General features: G+C 42.0%; 1 protein-coding gene across 3 annotated transcripts in view; it reads left to right on the top strand.

Annotated features, from left to right (window-relative positions):
- Positions 1-12,559: 12,559 nt before the first annotated feature.
- The window catches only part of LOC310862454 (carbohydrate sulfotransferase 11-like), a 48,398-nt gene continuing 38,145 nt past the window's right edge, over positions 12,560-22,812 (top strand). For all 3 annotated transcript variants that reach the window (XR_014569572.1, XM_083770379.1, XM_083770378.1), the window contains exon 1: positions 12,560-13,383. Coding sequence is in view for 2 of the 3 variants with exons in the window: in XM_083770379.1 (XP_083626505.1) it covers positions 13,290-13,383 (94 nt within the window). In the remaining variant the exon portion in view is untranslated. The remainder of the gene's footprint in view (positions 13,384-22,812) is intronic.

The following is a 22,812-nucleotide window of genomic DNA, read 5'->3' as shown; positions in this document are numbered from 1 at the left end:
AACCTGTTTGCCAGACCGCTTTTGACTTACTGTAGCCTATCTCTTGATCTTGCCTGCAATCATCATCTCTCATCTCAATCATGTCTCTGTTGAATTTGACAAATATTAGAACATCATACCTTGTCTGCCGTTTATGTAGGCCTAATACATAGTACACGTGCTGGGCTCTTAGAAAAATCGTAACAGGTGTGAGTGACCGTGTGAATGAGGAGTTGTTGCACCTACCGACTACTGACAGAAGTATATTATCCAGGAGCAGGGCGATGAAGACGATTAACAAAGTGAGTTTCCTCGACTGCCTCTCTTCTCTGAGCCAAGTTATCAAGTTTTTTAATCTGGCCATATTCCAATCCTCAATGGAGCGAGCGAAATATATAATCGCTCAGCTGGGAAATACAAGTGCGTGTTGTGCGCCTGCAGAGAGGAGAGTAGATGGGCCAGTAACTGTAAAATGTTGCATACCGGTATATTAGCCTACAGTATATTATAGGCTACAACAATTGAAGCCTCAAATTAACATGACAGGCTATGTAAACAAGTCTTACAGTAGTGCCTTTTCTGGTTTTACCCTCGTAGCAGTTCTTTATTTACCTTAGCTCTGGTCCATATATTGAGAGCTTTGTAGGTGGTGAGCAGGATTTTGTATAATGAATTCTTTGTTTGACGGGGAGCCAGTGTAGGTCGTGGAGGACAGGTGTGTCGACCATTCTGGACACTCGGACATGAAGGGCAATTAAGGAAAGGAAAGGTACTATGTTTACCCAGGGTAACTGGACTAAGCTCAATAACTTGTTTACAGCCAGGCCCTGCTCATAGAACATTTCATGGTAGAGGTTCAATGCCTTGTCCAAGGGCACTTCAGCGGTGGTAATTTTAACGTGCCGGTCCGGGGATACGAACTAGCGACCTTCTGATATCAAGACCGCTCTGCAAACCGTTCGGCCACCGCTGCCTCTTACTGTCTAGTGAGCACATTTATTTTTATTGAAAATAAAGTATTGAAAAAAGTTTCATTTGCACATTAAAACTACAAATTAAGCATTTAAATGATGCTATAAGACACATTATGTTTCTGTGTAAAAATAAGTTATTAAATAATAATAATAATAATAATAATAATAAAGTTATCTAAATGGATAAATGCTATTCACTGGAGTGCATGGACTTTATAAAGTGGACACTGGACAAAAGACGGCTCCGCGAGGCAACTGTTGGGACATATGTACGCGTTCAAGGAGATGTCCTCTACCACACCCCACTCTCCGCTAAGCGGGAGAGGTGTAAAATTCACAGCAGCAAACCTTCTACTGGTCCCCACTGTTGGGACGTCTTTTGTCCAGTGTCCACTCTGGGTCTGGAAACAGCCCCTTTTTGACCGTTGACCCCAGTAGAAGGTCTGCTGCTGTGAATTTTACACCTCTCCCGCTTAGTGGAGAGTGGGGTGTGGTAGAGGACATCTCCCTGGACGCATGCATATGTCCCAACAGTTGCCTCGCGGAGCCGTCTTTTGTCCAGTGTCCATTCTGGGTCTGGAAACGGCCCCTTTTTGACCGTTGACCCCAGTAGAAGGTCTGCTGCTGTGAATTTTACACTTCTCCCGCTTAGCGGAGAGTGGGGTGTGTTAGAGGACATCTCCCTGAATGCGTGCATATGTCCCAACAGTTGCCTCGCGGAGCCATCTTTTGTCCAGTGTCCACTCTGGGTCTGGAAACGGCACTTTTTTGACCGTTGACCCCAGTAGAAGGTCTGCTGCTGTGAAATTTGTCTTAAATTTACTAGCTCTCAAACAGGAAGTTCTAAATTTGCTCACTAGACGGAGCCAACATGAAGCCTGTTTTATACTGTTGCTTGCTGACAATATAGGATCTACAGGCTTGCTTGAGCACCTACCCTTCCAATGGCGCCATCTTGTGTTGTGGTTAGTCTCCTACAACTTAAAGGGTCAGGACCCCGCCCCCCCGCCCCCTTCATCATTTATTTGATCAGACCAAAACAGCATCACACTCTACAGGAATCTAAATATCTAAATCTAAATAATCTAATTACTATATATCAAAAATAATTGAGGGGCGCTAGCCCCTTCTATGCCCCGCTTTCTGGGTTTGTTTAAACACAAACATTGAAGACAAAAGACTGAAAAGTGAGGACGCAAATTGTGATTGGCTGGCGTGATTGGGTGGGAGATGATTGGTTGAGCATTGCATAACACATTGCATAACGATTATGCCACGGGGGAGACCCGTTGTATATACTGTATGTGGCTGGTAGAGAGATGTCAGACATTGTGCAATTGACGCTGCCATCTTGCCAGTGTAACATTACGAGGAAGCAGGGATTGAACCCTAGCCTCCCACTCGCCAGACCAACACGCAACCTGTCGCGTGTTCTCATGCTTCTCACTTCTCGCCATGGACCGCCGCACATGGTCCGTGGTGAGACACACGCCAGGTTGTATAGCATTACACGGAAGTGGGGATTGAACCGGCCTCCCACTCACCAGACCAACGCGCAACCTGTCATACCAATAGGGCTGAGCCCGATTGGCAGGGCTGTTGCGGGCTGGGTCTTGGCTGGGGACTATACCAGCAAGGTGGTAACTAGGTGCAAATCCACTGTAGACATGTTATGAGCTACTTCCTGTTTTGAATTTGCACATAACAGCAGGAGGTTGCTTTACTGATAACGAGCACTTCCAAACTCTGACACGCTGTGTTTTTGCTGACCTGTATGGTGGTAACTAGGTGCAAATCCACTGTAGACATGTTATGAGCTACTTCCTGTTTTGAATTTGCACATAACAGCAGGAGGTTGCTTTACTGATAACGAGCACTTCCAAACTCTGACACGCTGTGTTTTTGCTGACCTGTATAGTGCTGTTAATGTGCCTGTATTGAGTAGGTACTGTAACCTGCTGTTCTGCCAAGTAAAGTTCCTGACTAGATATCCCTTGTCATGGAATCATTGCACCAACTCGCGGGAGGCATACTATCATCCGACAGAGCATTGCTGCTCCGAGGTGCGCTGCGGGTCGGGAGAGGGTTGCGGTTAGGTTTAGGTGTCTGCCCCGGGGGAGGTTAGGGGGGGAGGTAGGTTGTCGTTCGGACCAATGCTCCGTCGGATGAAAGTACTGCACTCGTAAATATAAGTCATGCAGTAAAGCGTGTCTGGTAGTGGTAACTGTGAAATTATTGCAGCTATACGGAATCAAATAGCTGCAATAATTTCACAGTTACCACTACCAGACACGCTTTACTGCATGACTTATATTTACTCTTGCTCACAATTTTACTTTGGACACATATGGGTCAGTCAGGCCAGGCTCGGCTCCAGGATGAAATTACTGAGGGGGCATTTGAAAATGGCGAGGGGGCACATCTAATTTTTATATAGTAAAACTATGCTGTATGTACATAAAAGTGAGGGTGCAGAATTTGGAACTGAGGGCACCCCCGTGGCGCTGGGCCTGAGTCAGGCATATTGTGATCTCTCAAGTCATGATCAGATATTTTTAAACTCAGCTGGGTGCCTCCATTGATGTGGCTGCTGGTATAAGTCCCCAGAACATGATCACCCAGTAACAGGCTGTCATTAAAGCCAAAGTGCTAACCCATTAGCTAACATGGTAGCATGTGGAAGCACTCAAGGCTACTCCCCTCTGAAGACCACCAAACCGCCATGGAGAACAGCAATTACATCGACAGAGATAATCAAAGTGAAGTGAAGGGAAGCAGTGAAGCAGAGATGGATTCTCAGTGTGGTATCTTTTAGTCCGGGAGCCGAAGGGTGATTTTTGGCTGAACGTACGTGGTTTCGTCAGATGACGTTTTTTTCTCAACTGATTCTTGTAGCTCTGGGTCACATCTTAATAATTCAACAGGTTGCCCAGTGATATCCCTTGAACATTTTTGAGGGGCTAGCCCATACACAGGTTTAATGTTTGTCTTTAGTTCAAAGTGTGTTTAGTAAACGCATTGACAGTGAAGGGAAATTTACATCATGTGTCGTTTACAATACATCATATTGTCTCTTTATTGTAATGGCGTTTAATGTTTGTGTTGGCACCGTTTGTTTTACATCACCATTACATCACGTTAGACTATAATATAGCGCCCCTCACTTCACACGGGTGTGATTTTTTGTTATTAATTCCCCTTAATGCCTGAAACACAAAACATCCACCCAAAATACAGTTTTATGGTATTTCATGCAAAATACTTGGTCTAAATGCATCAACTTTGATTTTGTACATGAGATACAGTACACAAACAATACAATAGTACATCCATACAGACAAACAGAACAAAAACTCCCAAAGATAGCCGCTCCCTCCCCACTGATTCAACCCATAAATAGCAAAGCTATAAAACAACATACTCATAGCACAATAAAACCATGAAAATGTATACATGCGGTACCAACATGCACATGTATAAACTGCATTATTGAATAAGCAAGGTATGAATATGAACATGCATATATGGAAAAGAGGCAGCACTTTGTTTGTTGTAGAAAGACAAAGTCCAAGAAAGTCTAACTCATGTATTAGGTTATGTAATGGTGATGTAAAACAAACCAACACAAACATTAAATGACATTAACAATAAAGAATATACAATATGTACGTTTTCTCTTCATTGTTATTAAACAAACATTGAACTATAGACAAATATTAAACCTGTATATAGGAGGGGCTAGCACCCCTCAAAAAAAAGATTAGAAGCACGTTGTTAGCAGATGAGTGAAAATCAATTATTTAAATACATTGAAAGAAGTGATTGATCTCAGTCTAAGTTATTCAGAAAGCCATGTCCACATTGAAAACGTCACCCTAGGTCGGGAGGAATGCTGCTGATGCAGATGTCACTGTCATTGACAGATCAGACCTGGACCATCCGGCTGATGTCAACCACATACCTGTCAGACAATAATGTCTACCTAATCTTCGAGGTACAGTGATTACAATATTGGGTCAATCACAGGTCAGTCATGCAGTCACCAGAGATGAACACTGACTCCACTGTAGCTACAAACAGCCGCCTTTTGAGGTCTGATTTCCACACACTCCTCATCTTATAATAATAACTTTATTTATATAGCACCTTTCCAAAAACAAGTTTACAAAGTGCTTTACAGATAATTATAGCAGTAAAGGTACAATAAGAATAAAAACAAAACAAAGGGAACACAATTTAAACGTTTCATAAAAAGGCTGTGCAATAAAGGTGAGTTTTTAACCGCGATTTAAAAGAGGATACTGAGTTTGCCAGCCTGATCCTCAGGCAGTGACTTCCACAGCCGAGGGGCCCGTACAGCAAAGGCCCGGTCGCCTTTTGTATAGAGCGGCGCAGTCCCTCCCCCTTTCAGAACAACGAACGGCCCAGGAAATGAAAACACAATGCATTTCCCCATAGGCACTTTTTATTTAATTTATTTAAAGACCTTTTAAGCGTCGTACGAAGCCAACTCTTGTCGTGACAAATCATGACAACACACACAATATTTTGGACCAAATAAATAATTACAAAGAAGAAAAACAACAAAAAAAGTGTTGTAACCAGCCGTTTTTTTTCTACTTTCTAATTATTTGTTTGGCCCGAAATATTGTGTGTGTTGTCATGATTTGTCACGACAAGAGTTGGCTTCGTACGACGCTTAAAAGGTCTTTAAATAAATTAAATAAAAACTGCCTATGGGGAAATGCATTGCGTTTTCATTTCCTGGGCTGTTCGTTGTTCTGAAAGACTACGCCGCTCTATAAAGGCGATATTTTGGAACCTTCAATAGGGTTTAGCTGGATGATCTCAGGCAGCGGCCAGGCTTGTAGGCAGTTAAAAAAATGCCCTATTCTGAAATAAAATATATTGTACATATCCACATTCATGGATAAACACTCAAAAGATATATTTTAGGGGATTTTGGATGGTTGGGGCATGAAGGGGTTAATAATGCATTACTTAATAATGCATTCATCATAAATCTAATACATTGTGCATATCCACATTCATAAACACATGTAGAAAGCATTTAGAGTAGACTAAGTAATTTGCATGAAATACCATAAAACTTTTATTTTACATTTTATATTACACATCAGGGATGTGTTAGCTTGTTTCAGGCATTAAGGGGTTAATAACAAAAAATGCCCAAGGGCACTGGGCACCCTCTTGAATTGGTGACCCCAAGCTACAAGAATCAGTTGAGAAAAAAACTTTATCTGACGAAACCACGTTCACCCCCACGGCTCCCGGACTATTTGTTCTGCGGTGTGTTTGTGAGCATATAAGGCTAACTGAATACATGGCGTTCATGTGTGTTATGCCAGATTCACAGAGACATTATTGCTGGGTTTCATGTGCATGCTGCTGGCATACATGTATGTGCATTTTGCTCACAAGAAGTGCATGGAATGTAATAAATATAGGAGCTTCAATAGAGAATATAATAGGCCTGTATTGTTGCTGTCTGCCGGAAAACTTGTATCTCCATTCTCCTCTTATAATGCCCTATTTAAACCTATCATGACAGTTGTGACGGGTGACGGCCTCCCCACTCTGCTTGTCTGGTGTTTTCTGCCCCGCTTTGGGAGGGACTTTTGCCCTATAGTTTTAGGCCGTGATGGAGGGGCACTGTCTCAAGCGAACTTGAGCCATGAAAGATACCACCACTAAAGAGAGAGAGTTGCCGGCCATGTCGAACGTTACGAAGTTCCGAGTTGCGAACCGGCACAGAATAGTAAACAGGAGGTTATTTGGTTCTGCAATACTTTCAGTTTCGCATACAGTATTCACACACATATGCCACACTCCACTCATCCATACATTGCACCACTGATATCTATACCATTTATTCACACAACATTGTTTTATATGTTATGTTTTGTATAATTTCTGGCATTTAATTTGAAATAAATGCATGTTTTGCTTTTGAATTATGTGTGGACTACCTCCTTTGTCACATCCATCACGAAGTAGCACAAATCTAGATCTAGCTTCTTTAATTATTAATTATATATCGCTATGTTTGACAAATGAAATACAAATTGGAAATATTTGGAAGATTTTCACTTGTAGGCTAATGACATGCCCAAAATATTGACACGAATAATAATCAAAAGTACAGATCCTGAACACACCCGCCAAGTTTGATCTATATCAGATGAAACTGTATGTATATACACACATGCAGCAGCAAAAGTATAGTATAGTGCAAGTACAAAACTGTTTGAACACAAAATGGGACCCGCATGCTCCCAACCACACACACACACACACTGCTGGGTAATGCCAGTGAATACAAGGCCGCAGGGCACACATGGTCACCAAATGGTTTGATGAGCAGCGACAACAGAAAACCATAAAGGCTTCTCAGATCTCAACCTAATTGAACTCTAATAGGACATTTTTGTATCCTGTGTGAGACAGTGTTTTCCACAACCATTAAACAAAACATTAATGATGTAATTCTTCATGAAAGCACGGTGTTGCCTGTTGCATATATAGCTATAGGATTCCAGACACTTCAAGCATACCGGTATCCTGGCTGTTTTGCCAGTTCATGTTGGTACAATTATATAATATTTGTATTTCATTGACTATGAACACGGAATAATGTGGAACATTACAGCGACAGCCAATTTACAATTTAGGCATTTAGCAGACGCTCTTAATCCAGAGCGATTTACATTTAAGCAAGAACAAAAGCATGGGAATACATCACATAAAAGCATTTATCATGAAACATGCGTAAGCTAAGAAGGTAACAGTGGAATATCTATATGATGAAACTATACATACACTATACATAATAAACTATACATAATCACTACTATGCTATACATATGTACTATGGCGTGCTATGACTATATACAATACAATTATAGTGCTGTCTACATAACATGCTATAAGTCTGTGTCAAATGCTATCTAAGCCAACAGAAATGCTATCTAAGGGGTTAGGGCCAACAAAGGTGTCCTGATTTAACAAGTATCATTAAACCCTAATCAGCTGTAAACGCACACACACACACGCACGCACGCACGGACACACGCATGTACGCACACATGTGTACACATGTACGCACACACACACACACACACACACACGCACAATGAATCATGCTTTCCACTGTGCTGGTAATTGTTTAATAAAAGTGCTTTCACAGTCCAATAACGGAGCTGTGGTTTGCACTTTTAAAATGACTAATCACTCTCTTAAGATGCAGAGTGGAAAAACAATACTGCAGTGTCCCAGGTCAATGGCCTTTGTAATCGTGGATTTATACTCCGACCCTTTACCAAATATTTCAAGCGTGATGCTCAAAGTCCCGGTGAAGTAGTATATATTGAGTTTTTCTACTCCAATGTGTTAACCACCCAGCCACATTTTTTTTTAAGTATTAAAAAAGGCCAAATATTGGATTAAAGTGGTGCAACTCTGTGTGGGGGTCCCCGGGGCTGGGGTCCCCGGAAGTTACAGACCCACAGGAACGAACCCAGGGTGCCGGCCCGGTTCCGGCGAGCCGCTCCACGTCCGAAACGGTTAAGAATTGACAGAGTTACCGTGTGGGGGTCCCTCTACTGTACCCTCTACTGTACTGTACTGTCACTGTACTGTACTGGCACACCCGAGATCATCATATATACAGTTAATGTTTGTGTGTGTGTTAGGTTGCGCACAAGTGGTGAAAAACAACCATTCTGTTTTCATGCTCATACCCAGGCACCCAGCCAGCCAGCAGCCACCCACCCACACACATAGCTCCGTAAGGGAGTGGTTGCACCACTCAAAAATCATGAAAAAACAAGCAGTATTTCCTCTGCTCACTATGTTCTGTGGGGTGTATCCACTGAATGCACTGAAATCACACCATGCAGCCGCTCTCAAGTGTTAAATACAACAAGGTTAAAGGGATATTTCACTTTGAAACATGTTTGCTACTGAGCATCCCAGTCAGTTATTTTTGTTGTTGCTTGAGTCAGTATTTTTTTAGATATTTGATATTCATTTTATTCATACATCAAACATGTTTGAAAGAGACATATCCATTTAAATGTTGGCACACTCTTGCTCCGCTACACTTTCACCTTAGAAACTGTTTGTCTTCTTACGAAATAGCTGGGAATTCTTTACAGTTTGAATTTAGGCTATGAAGTCCTTCCTGTTTGATGCTACGTCTGCCACAACAACACGGCAGCTTGGGAGAGTTCAGAAGAGGACGACATCATCCGTCTTACAGTACATGTGTCAGACAACAGGTAATAGAGCCCACACTGTTTCTCTATAGGAACTGTACCCATCTACTTTACATTCACGTGTGTTGCTTGCTAAGAATCTACAATCTCAAAATGCATTGTGATATGACAAAGTAGCCTATAAATCAAGTTTAAGGGAGATGTTAACTCCTCACAGAACTACTTTGGCATTTCCATAGTCGTTGCTTGCAATAAATACAATACAAATGCATAAAATTAATATTACAGTATACGATATGGATTGCCACAAAATTATGAATTGCGCCATATTAATGGTACTTCTCCACTGCTCCTGATAGTTAGAATGGGTAGCCTAATATACAGATCTACAACATCTACAAGCTCACAGCACATTGCGATGATTAAATAAGACATATTATTAATTGTGGTTTAAAAGTCAGACATCAAAGTGGGTTTTATTTTGAAGTTTACAAAAGTATTATTATTTTTTTGTGCGACTTGACTGCTTTGAAGACTGCTTGAATCAGGTGTAGTGATGCACGATATAATCAGTATAGCATATCGAAATCGGCTATCTTCTTTTCCTTTCGGCTTTTCCCTTCAGGGGTCGCCTGCAGCGAATCATCTGCCTCCATCTCACCCTCTCCTCTGCCTCCTCTTCTCTCACACCAACTAACTTCATGTCCTCTTTCACTATATCCATAAATCTTCTCTTTGGTCTTCCTCTAGGCATCCTGCCTGGCAGTTCCAACCTCAACATCCTTCTACCGATATACTCACTATCCCTCCTCTGTACGTGAACCAAACCATCTCAGTCTGGCCTCTCTGGCTTTATCTCCAAAACATCTGACATGCGCAGTCCATCTCTCTGATCCTATCCATCCTTGTTACTCCCAGAGAGAACCTCAACATTTTACTCTATACTCTCTGCTACCTCCAGCTCTGCTTCCTGTCTTTTCCGCGAATGTCTCTAAACCATATCAAAATCGTCCATAAAAATGCCATATCGGTATCGGATCGGTCTAAAAATAATATTTCACAGATATTGATGATGACGCAATAATAATGTGACCATCAATGGCTTTGTACTCACAGAGCAGAGAGTTTGCTTGTCTCTGTCACTTTTGTTTTGTGTATTTCTATGTTTGAAGGCAGCAGAGGAACTTCGCAAAAGTTTCTAGGACCTTTAGTCTAGATTAGAACAAAAAACAAATCTGTAAAATCTTAAGAAAAAGTAAACTTTTTTTTAGAGATGACATCAGGGTACGACAGTTTTCTACCTCTGGTCTGCTTTGAGGCAGGACTCCAGAGAAGAAGGGAAGATATAAAACAGACACTTGGACAAAATAGTTGGTTGATTGATTGATTGAATACTTTATTAACAGGCTTTGGGCCAAGCCCCTAGGGCCTAGGCTTGTTTACATTGTGGTCCTCTGATATCGAAATCGGTCAGAATCGGTATCGGCAGATATGACCCTGCAAATAATCGGGAGATCGTCATAATTTTATAATTGTGCACCCTCAATCACATGTATCACTTTCTCACTTGTTTCAGTCAAATCTAGTTTATTAAATTCTGTTCTATTTTTTTAATTCGGACTCTCAGAGTTCTACAGAAGCCTCTGGGAAGTGAATGGGAAGTCCCTGGCAGTCAAAATGACAAAAGCGATCTTTATAATGTTAATACTTAGGCACAAACCAACTATTGTGCAAACCCATGGATCTGCTGTCGGGGGATTCTGAGTCCCGGTTGGGACTCATGCACTTTATCAGTGTACATAAAAAGCAGATCCAATTCATCGCCAAACCATAATAAATATATTGCTCATTTTATATTCAATAAAAATATATTCTATTCATTCATGAGTTGTCCTGACTGAACTTAGCCTGGCCCCAGCCACGCCCATTAAAAAGAATAATGTTCTGTGAGTGATACAAAATGAGTGTCAGGCTAGACTGAATTACAACCACAGTAAGGAATACCTGAAACAAGTTGAGTAAAGTTATCTCGCCTCACAGGATTGTTATCGTAAAGTAGCTTTAACCTATTTAGGACTGAGGCCAATTATAAATCCTAAATCCTGACCTGAAGTTTTCTGGAGAAAAAAAATGTTGTTGCTACTGTAGATGGCAATAAGAAGCCCACAAGGGGTTCCCGTCCTGAAGGGTAAAAACACCAAAAGGGGTTCCCGTCTTGCAGGATAACTCGGCTAAATGTTTACGGTGCAAGCCGAATCAAAGAGTCCAAACCAACAGAAAAGTTCTCTGCACACTTCCATGCAGTGCTTCACTTTACTTTGAGCTTTTGCTCGATCAGACTTTCACCAGAACATACATGATTTGTTTTCCGTGACTCATAAAGAGGTTTAGCTGTCTGTATAATTCCTCCTACAACATATAGCCTAGCCTTGCTATGAATCAAATCATGCAAAGTGGAGAAAAATAGATACATAAAGGTAACAAAAGCTTGCATGCGTTGCAGTGTTGTGTACTTGTGTTGTATACATGCATGTTCCAGTCTGAATGCAGGCTTAATAACAGTATATGTTCTGATGACAGTGACCAAGGAGTTTAATTGTATACATGAGATTCTCTGGTTTGTATAGTTACAGAAATAAACAAATGAAACAAACTCACCGCCTTGCACAAAAACAGTAAATCTTTCTGACTAGGACTGAATTTTCACTTTGCTTGAATCGCCAGCCATGTGACGGAAGGAGTCTTCCTGTAATTGTTGGCATGTTACAAGCTCACAAAACATTGTAGATAGATTATTTTCACTTTTTAATGTTTAGAATAATCCAAGGAATCCACATTCTGATTGTTCAACCTGTAGTTCAAGAGTTATTATCGGCCAAAACATGGTGAATATTTTTGTTTTAAATGTCTATATATCAACAGCAGAATCCTACAATTTAATTAGCATGTTGTTTTATTAAGTGCTCAAAGAAAACACTTTAAGAAAAATGTCTAGAATAGAAATATCATCAACAGAATCGTATAATTAAATTAGCATGTTTTATTATAAAGTCATTCAGCCTTTGCCTATACAATTGAATACATATTTGGTGGGAACAACTTTCCACAATCAAATATAAATGATATGGAAATTCCCCAAGGTGAAAAGCCGCCTACTACTACAGAGCCATCATCACATGTCTAGTAGTGCAGTGCACTAACAGCAAACTGTCAAATCATACTGATCATCCGTCAATCAGCACTTCACAATACTGCCATCTGGACGGAGAAGAATTTCAAGGGGGGGGGGGGGGTTCTATGGGTGCGTTTGTGCATAGCTTTATAGGTCACCCGGCACAGCGGCACCTGAGACTCTGAGAGACCTGAGATTAGAATCCTCAAATCACGTCACATAATTGACATTTGTATATGTGATTGCTGTAATGTTTAGCACTGCAGTATATGAAATAGCGCATGAAAAGAGTCTGTCTGAAGCCCCTAGAATCCGCCCCTGGGCGTGACGTCATGCCCCCGTCCGTTCCGTCCATGTTGTCAGGGGGAAGCAGCAGAAGTTTATAACGCTCTGACAAAACTACAACAAGCTGCTCAGTGACTGGAGACCTGAAAAAGGAACGAAGGGACACGTTGAACTTTATTCCGCTGGGGGAAAGGATTTGTCGTCTTCTATTCTGTTTTTATCTTCCACATATGCAGAATTAAAAGTCCTCAAATCAACCAACAAAAGACTGCAGCTGGGGTCTTTCTTGAGAGAGAGCGATAGAGAGAGAGCGGGGGTCCTGCTGCTTCAGTCACGGCACGCTTCGATCCGCGGAGAACGGAGCGACTGCTCGTTTCGAGACGGCCAAGATTTGAGAAATCGACCCATGTTCGATCAATATTCTCTTCATCATCCTCCGCCCGTATTGTCGCTGTCGTTTCCCCGGAGCTGAACGTGGCTGCCGAGCATCCGGCGCCCGGGAGGAGGTGACTAGGAGGACCGCTGTCTCTCCGCTGCATGAGCCTGCAGCAGCGGACGGCGCCGGAGCGGAGGAGCCCCGGGTAGCGGGAGGAGGCAGGAGGCCGGCCGGGGGGAGATCGGTCGGTCCGGCGGGCCGTCAGGATGAGGATGCCCCGGGGAGGACGCGTGTTCCTGGCGATGTGCCTCGGCTCGCTCTTCATCCTCGTCCTGTACTTCCAGAGCATCACCAGGCCAGGTAAGAAGACACTTAACACACACACACACACACACACACACACACACACACACACACACACACACACACACACACACACACACACACACACACACACACACACACACACACACACACACACACACACACACACAATGAAGTGGCCCCGTATGAATAAGCTCACTGTGAACAGTGGAATGTTTTGAAAGCCCCCCTCCGTTTTCAGCAGGAACCCCCCATCGCATTCCTCTCCCTGCCCTTTCAGCCCAAACTTTGTCCCCTCTTCTCTTCTCTTCTGTCAAATCCCGAGTGTTTACTTTAACTGAGTCTGAGCGACAATTGGACCCGGCCGTAAGCGTCCATTTGGTTGCATTTTACGATGTTACTGTACTATAGTCCCTTTCTGTTAAATGTGATTGAAAGAATAAAGAAAGTAAGAAACGTACATGATGTACATCTTGTATGTATAGGGCTGAATATTGACATACGTAGCCTAAGATCATTTCCTGGTTTTCAAGGCTGTATTTTTAAGTGATGTAATTTCCAGGACCATATAGTTGATGTCCTAACTGTTCTTCAAATATTGTAGTAAATATTGTAATATTGTTATCGCTCAGCCTGCGTCTAAGTTTTAATAATGAGAAACCTTCAATCTCAAAATTATGACTTGGTAACTATCTTAAAATAATGACACATAATTTAGAACTTAACTTTGAGATACAAAGTAGCCTGATACTGAAGTAGCAGATCTACAATCTCACACAATGCACCGCAATGCATTTCATTCTGAGCTTGTAGATCAGTATTTAAAAATAAATCGATAATAATATTTTTATTTCACACAGCACCGTTGTACGACAAATTATAACACAGGGCATATCAGACCAATGGGTTTAATACTTCTCTCTTGAGTCTGTCTGTGGTGGACTTAAGGTTGGCTTAATCCTCCCTCAGGGAGACTTCACTGGACTGGAGGAGGGCTGAGAGAGATTCGTTTATGAAGGGACATTTAGAAAGTGTGTGTGTGTGTGTGTGTGTGTGTGTGTGTGTGTGGGGGGGGGGGGTTCTAGTGGTCAGTTCTGAGTTAAGGGACGCAAATAGTATTACATGCTGCTGCACATCTATGCATCGTTGTTACAATAACATTTTGAATGAATCCTTTATTAAGTTAAATAAATATTATTACAATTTCAGTGGTTTAAGTGTAGTTAAATGACTGATATTCAAAACAAGTAATAGTATCACTTATAGGCCTACAGATATTCAGACAGGTATGGTTGTTTTCCAAAATGAACTTGTGATCAGTGTATTTAACACCGAAGTTAAATGACATTGAATGAATGGTTTGAATGTCGGTCGCCTATTAAATCGAACCATAAACGCACTATGAAATAGCCTAGCTCAGTCAGGACACACCCAAGAGGCATCATGCAGGCCAAAATTTAGAAGGGCACAATTAGAGGTGTGTGTGTGTGTGTGTGTGTGTGTGTGTGTGTGTGTGTGTGTGTGTGTGTGTGTGTGTGTGTGTGTGTGTGTGTGTGTGTGTGTGTGTGTGTGTGTGTGTGTGTGTGTGTGTGTGTGTGTGTGTGTGTGTGTGTGTGTGTCGCACACGCGTGCTTCGCAGAAGGACACAGTTGATCCACAATGACTTGACTCGACTACTTCTCTGTCAGTTTGAAGGTCTGAGAAACGACTGTTGAATCATGTAATTCCTTAAATTACAGTTCCTGCCCACTTTTAGAATAGTGCTCTGTCAGAGAATTTCCTGTTAATTTACTCTATATACACTTCAGAAAATCCTAAAGAGGACTTTTAAGCCTGGAATCAAACCAGCCAGCGATGTGACATTTGAATACGGTAAAACAAAGAAAGGTGAAAGTACAAGATTGTAGCGTGTACATATATTTAAGAGTGAACTACTCACAGTCAGACCATAAACCATTGCGCATACCGTTCCAATGCTTTCAACCAAACAGTTGTTTAGCTTGCTTCTTTTGTGTAAGTGTTCATATTGTTAATAGTGTTATTATATTCGTTGACTTGTAGTCATTTCGACAACAATGTGTGATGGTGTCTCTGGACTGTGGCATGTAGTGTACCAGAAACTCAGGTGACATTCACAGGCCCAATAACATTTTAATGGCATGGTCATGACTCATACTGGACTCATACTACAAAAGCCATTGGAGACTTAAATCACTCTATACTGATTGATAAGTTGAAGGCAGGTAAATTGGTTTTCGATGTAATGGGTTCCCGGACCCAGGGGTTGTCTTTTAGATGGGTCCCAGCCCAGGGACATTTTTTTACTTCAACGACGTTAGAGTAGCCTACAGTTCTGAGTATAGTATTGCATCCCAGGACCCCCGGAGGTTGACACGATTGTGTCCTCTCTGAATTCAGTGAGTCTGAGGATGCAGGATGCAGGCTATTTGCATCACTGATAGTGCATCCATGAACTGGATGAAATCCTATCTGGAGGGGAGAGAACAGGTGGTGGATGTGAGCGGAACACTTTCCCCTTCCCTCCTGGTGAGCTTTGCCGTTCCTCAAGGAAGCATACTACTGTTGCATACTACTGTACATTTTGCAAACTGTCGATAAAGTATTGAATCAATCAATACAATCAAGACGTTGCTGTTACACTTATGGATTGTGGGTAGTGTAGTATTTCTCCTTGACATTGCGAATGAAAGATGAAAAACTGGATTGATTGCATATACAGATATGTGGCTACTACAGGAGTATGTATCATTTTACAAGCACGTCGTTCATGGTAAGTCTACATTGGATTGTTACGACATGATAGCTGTTTAAATTCTCTATGCAGAAAATGAATGGGATTTCTACTTCCAGCACCACACTGCTGACCTCTAGTAGTCTATACAAAACCCATTCTGACCGGGCACCCATTTTGGTGTTGGCATCATGTTATGCTTTAGCTATTGAAAAATAGCAGATCTACAAGCTCATATCGCGCCACCGAGTGGCGCGATACGAGCTTGTAGGTCTGCTATTTTTGAAAAATCGAAGACACTTTTAGAATCTGATCTCAGGTCAGAATGGGTTAATAATGAAACTGTCAGGATGTAATAGACATTTTTTTAATCTGATCTCAGGTCAGAATGGGTTAATGCTCCTGGACACACCCAGATTGGATGTGAAACCACAGCAGCACAGAACCAATTTGCTGTGCCATTTCAAATATATGTCATAATAAGTGCAGCATCATCATAGATAATAATGATCATGCAGGCCTCAACAGAGAGATGTCGTCAGAGTAATTCAGTGAAATTACTTCAATTATAGCAGCGATATTACATGTTAATGCCCCACATTTCTGTCATGCCCTTTTTAAATTACTGTAAGTCATCATCATACTTAGTCAGTGCCTGATTCTTAAGCTTGTACCAGCTTCACAGTAAAATCCCCAGTGTACAGAGTATAGAGCCCCAGTATACGGTTCAACGGCGTAAACGCCTTGAAATCACACAAAACTCTATTCTGGTCCATTGTGCCAAAGGTGAAACCCCTCCTAGTCCCATGCATTGCATATCCATTCATATAATTCACACTCGATTGATTATGCCTGGATTATTACAATAGACCTAAATGACAAAATCTGAGTGAGAACAGAATGGCATGTGGTTGTGATTATTATTACTATAACATTTTTAAGACTTCAATAGCGATCATGAATAGGCCGACATGTCAATAATGGAAGAAGATATTTGAAATGTCAAAAATGGCGGTATGGTCCATTACATTAACATGTTCTTACAGTGTAGGTGTATGCCTGCTTGTCCTGTCGAGGCTTGTCTTGTGTGCTTCACAGGCGCATCGTTAACCATACAGTATAGTCCACATGAAACTAAAAGCATGGTGCAGGACACATACACAGGCCATCAAATAAGCACAGGGTGTGTTCTCTAATAACTGTGTATCACAAACCGGGTCTGAAGACACCACAAATGGTAAATGGTGCATTTATATAGCGCCTTTATCCAAGGCGCTTTACATAGATTGTGCATTACATTCACCCATTCACAGTTTTCACACACACATTCATACACCGATTGCGGCGGAAGCCATGCAAGGTACGAACCAGCACATCGGGAGCAATTTGGGGTTCAGTGTCTTGCCCAAGGACACTTTGACATGTAGACAGGAGGAGCCGGGATTCGAACCGCCGACCCATGGATCATTGGACGACCTGCTCTTTGTTTCCGTTTGCTTTTTATTTTTCAATCATGTTCGGTTCGGTTCTCTTCTATTTTCCTCGGTTCTTTTCTGATGTTGGGTTTTGGTCTGTGCACACCCTCTTGTGTAATGTTGCTTAATTCTAGTCTCAGTCAACCCATGTGGCTATGTGAACATGTCTAATCACTGGAAGCCTTTTATCAGAGAAGCGGTACGCTGCCAAACTCTGACCATGCTCACAGTCACACAGCCACTGCTTGGAAAGTCTGTCCTCAGAGCTCTGCAACCTCCAATTGCCATGGCTGTCCCCTGGGAACACCCACTTCCACTGAAAGCACCAGTCAATGTGTGTGGCTTGAATTGGGTTTGACAACACCTTCAGCAAAACCATCTCAGTCCTGTCCTGTGCGTCTATAAACTGCAGCTGGAGGCGGTGGCATCATTTCCACGTAAATCACTGGCTTCCGGTTTGGGTAAAGGCATTCCTCAATCTCGCTGTGTCTGGCGTTGTGAAATTAGATGTCAAGGTGGAAAAGGTCTGTTCCCCACTCAGAAAAAAACAAAGTTAAGTAAATAAGTAGGTCAGAGCGGCTTCAAGAAATTCAAATGTTTGTCACTGTCATACAAGTGTGGAAAGTCCTGTAAGACCGTGTCCGTGAAACACCAGCAATTAATGCAATATACAACACGATCATAAGAAGAATAGTACTGGAATGTATAATTATAAAATAAAGAAATAAGAAAGCAAACACGATTGCACGCGCACAAATAATATATGTGCGTGCAATCGTGCATGTGTACATGCTGTTACATACTGTAAATGTCGGTATTAGCAGAGTAACAAGGCCGACTTCCCCTTTAAAAGACACTAGAAAGAACTAGTAGGCTACGTACACCCGTACGCCCATCTTATGCCACTTTTCCTTATGTAGTATCAGCTCGCCTCATGTTTACCCGGCTCCTCTCTGCCCAATTGTCATCTGTTTCCACTGTACTCTTGACTGAACTGGGCCCCCTAAAGCACAACGCTATATTTATGAGTGCAATTGCTTATAACATACACAAATGGAAAGACGGCAGATGAGGCGGAGGCTAAGAGGGTTCATTTGGTCAACATCTGTACACTCAGAGTAAACACAGGTGGTGGTATGTATTCATACTGTACATGAAGATGTTTCTGCTGATACAACTTTTTTTATTATACTCTGCTACCCCTGCAATTATTGAACGGAAGAAGGCGGCGAGCCCAGGATGTGCAAAAAGAGTATCTATAGAAGCCGTAATTGGAAGGGGAGTTTACACAATACTGTCACCTGTTGAATGGGTTATAAACGGTTTATGGAAGCCATTTAAAATGGGCTGAAACTACCTTTGGAAATGGGCCAGTTTGTTCTGATGGAGTTGGAATAAAATACTCCATGACAACACAGCTAACATGCAGATATGTTGTTCGCTTGATCACATGTTTTTGGTTATGTTGATGGTTTGTATATAGTAAATGGTGCATTTATATAGAGCTTTTATGATTATCCAAAGCACTTAACATAGATTGTGCATTACATTAATTAACCCATTCACACACACTGACACATTCATACACTGATGGCAGAGGAAACCAAGGCACCAACCTGCACATCGGGAGCAATTAGGCCTAACAAAAAAAAACTTTGGTTTCCGGTTGCCGACCGACCCTATTAAATATGCGCGACTCATATTATTTTATTGGCATTTGGTGAAAAAAAAAAAGAAAAAAAAAAAAAGCTCAGAATACGACCGAGTCCAGACCAAAAAGGTCTTTGATCATTAAAATTCTCTTTGATGAGACCATCGGGACGCGCGAAGTCAAAATAAAGTTTTCTTTCGTCTAAAATATCACGTGCGCAAATGTTTTGGAATGCGTCATGGCGAGGTGCATGGTAGGCTACTTGAGGTTGTAACTCACGTTCCATTTCCAACATTCTAATGGTTTCCAGCGATTTCCAGGGGTGAGTAAACATCTTTGAATCAAAGTAGCAGCGATCCTCTGAAGTGACGCAGCATGTCCAATACTGTCCTCGTTAACAAAGTGCAACTTTTTCATCATTCACCGTTGGCTAACGTTGTGCAACAGTCCAGAACAGAGCTATACAATATTATGACAACTGTCAACTTGGCTATAATCTACTAGGCTACTGTAGGCCTACATTAATCATTGCCTCTCAAACCCACATACCACGCGTAATGTGCGTTGCCTAACCAAAATAACAGACATACAAACTATCAACATGCCGCTCGATTGCGTGTCGACAGCTTGCAGATCTGTTCTTTTGGGCACACATGAGGCGCACTGCGCTGCGATGCGGAAATTAAATTGCTGTAGTCTACAGCGCTACGATTTGGAAACCATATAGCTGTAGCCTACAGTGGACTGTAACATTGCTTGGTCAACTATATTACGTGTATGCAGTGAACATTAACATTTAGCGCTTTCATAGTTATATGGAGCATTTACCGTGGTGACGTTGATTTAGGTTATTCACCCAGCTGGGTTCAACGAGACAGCAGTGTCTCGTTAAGCCCCGACGCTTCCAAAACGAGCTATTACGGATTAATCGATGGGCGTATAGAACATTTAAGCATATGGCAAGTTAATTTAAGTTATATACTTTGATGCTGAACACTAAGCAATTAATTTGGTTCGCAAACCAGAGGCCAGACAGCGGTAGCAAGTTCAACAACCACCGTTCTAATCTGTTTGACCAACCACCGTTCTAACACTATTCACTTTTAAGCTGCATACTGTATATCAGTATTTAGAATGGACTTAATTGTTAAAGCTCCTCATTCTGAATTGAGCTCATCTCATACCCTGGGGTAAAATGTTTTATTATTTTCAAATCCTGGTATAATTCATTCACCAGTCAGTATTCTTGGTTTTCCAACTCCTCGTGCCATTGGTTGGTTTAAGTTGATTTGTTTGATCCAGGGATAGCCAGTAGCTCTCTGCTTCAAAACACAAGTTCATGTTTCAGCTTTATTACTTGAAGATCTTTTTTTTTTTTTTGGTATGTGAGTGATGCAGCACTTTACTTTGGTTTGGAGTTGAATTAAAACTCTAAAGTATTCAACCAGTGTGTGGTGGAGTCTGTGGACATTCTATTCAAAGTTTTCAAATGTTTTGGCTGTAGGCATACAGTGTTATGTGTACTTGAACCATTCATTATTTAAAAGATGGTATTTCAGGCAAATATTGAAGTTATTAAAAAAGAAGCCTATCCATCATTGCTGTAGGAAAAAAAAGAAAAAAAATCCTTGCTACCCATCCTTCCCACGACAAAAATAAAATAAATAAAAAATAAAATAAAATAAAATAAATTCCTTGCTACCCATCCTTCCCACGAAAAATAAAAAAATAAAATAAAATAAAATAAATTCCCTACCTACTCAGCCCAAAAATGACAGCCAATCGGAAACCAAAGTTTTTTTTTTTTAGGCCTTAGGGGTTCAGAGTCTTGCTGAAGGACACTTCTCTTGGGGAGCCCAGGATCAAATTGGAACCTCACGGTTTTCATCCGGCCCTTTATGGCGATTTACCCGTGTGTTTGTTAACAAGGGCTCATGCTTTCTCTGCTTACTCCGACCTCACACACATAAGTTGCTTTGGATAAGAGTGTCTGCTAAATGTCTACATTGAAACATAGTCTGCATTCCCTGTTCATTTCTCAAATCACCCTCAGTATCTTTTTACATCAAAGACTGACATCCAAAGGGAAAACTGTGCTTTGAAGAGGAACTCTACTGCTGAGAGAGACACGAGTGCAGTACTGTAAGTTAGAAACAGATCGGGCTATAGGTTGGAAACAGCCAGGCCAGGGAACGCTGCCAGGACAGTATACTGTAGGTTGATGCCCCGCCTTGTGGAAACCGCACACACACACCCTCACTGGATTGAATCCCACTCCCAACAGCTGGCTTCTAGAGTTCACCACTATCTCCATCTAAGCTATACTATTCTCACAGTGTCTGCAAGTTGCAAAGACCTCTCCAACTTTGTGCATACTAGGCCAAGGGCTCTCCAGACATCCCAGTCCTGGGCCAGTTTCTCCAGCTGTCCCCCTACCCTATGTATTATTTCAGTAGCCCAGTAGATACCAGTTTTCCTTCATCAGAAGATGTGCACCGTGCGGTCATACAGTCGTGGGGGAGAACTCCCATTTCCCATACAGATTTAACATCACAAACAAAAGTGCTCTACTTTCCAGCACAGACTGTTTCAACCTCTCTTTACCGCTACAGACGTGTCTCGAGGCGAGTGTCAGGCAGAACATGGAATCCTTATGGATGTTCACTGCAGGATACCTCTAAACTTACACAGACATACCTCTGTCACTCTGTGTTCTTCTCCTCACACTTTGACAAACTGTGTTGCTTCATCTTGGTTGCGGGTGCACACACACGCACTTTCAGTTGCTTTAGACTCCAAATCCCCCTCAGGCGGCATTTCTGGTCAAAACAACGCTTATTGCACGGAGCCTGGCGGTCGCAGGATGACCGGTCGAGAGTCAACACACACCATTAAGCTGACACAACGAGCTGACACTCGTTTTGGATCTTCAAAATAAGGGTTGAATGGGGCGAAAATTATATCCTGGCATTAGGGTTGGGTGACGATACGAATACATCGTCAATCGCGAATATACGAATCCAATCGGCGAATATTTTTATTAGGCGATTTTTCGGGACGATTTTCCCCCCTCCGAAATTGTACTCAGCCTTAGCAAAAATCCAACTCTTTAACGGTAGCGTATAGAGCTCAAAATGCGACTCAATCTCGGCCAGCAAACTATAGCTGCCCTGCTGCAGGCAGTGAAGATTCCTTCCTTCCTTGTGTGTGCAACGCGGGGCTGCCGCTGCATGAATGAATGAGTGACAGCTCGTTACGTCTAATGTTCTACTGAATGAAGTGGAGGCTTTCCCAGCTATAGCCCTACCAAGCCGTTATAGAGAAAATATTTTTTTTTAAGACTGTGACCGCGGGTGACTAACCATTAAAAAACAACCACTGTTCCTGTAGGGCAGACTTACCTGCTGGCTGCTAGCCCCATATGTGCCCTCTCCCTCCGCTCATTCTGGAGCTCCAGAATGAGCGGAGGGAGAGGGCACATATGGGGCTAACTTACCTGCATGAATGGGACATGGGGATCCGTAATCATCATGAATTGGGGCCGACACGGTTACTTACAGTGACTCATAATACCCAATTACCCATAC

Source organism: Protomyctophum parallelum (genome assembly GCF_964188405.1).
Source record: "Protomyctophum parallelum genome assembly, chromosome: 7".
Lineage (NCBI taxonomy): Eukaryota > Metazoa > Chordata > Actinopteri > Myctophiformes > Myctophidae > Protomyctophum > Protomyctophum parallelum.
The sequence above is the reverse complement of the archived record's forward strand: the minus strand, read 5'-3'. Positions and strand labels throughout refer to the sequence as shown.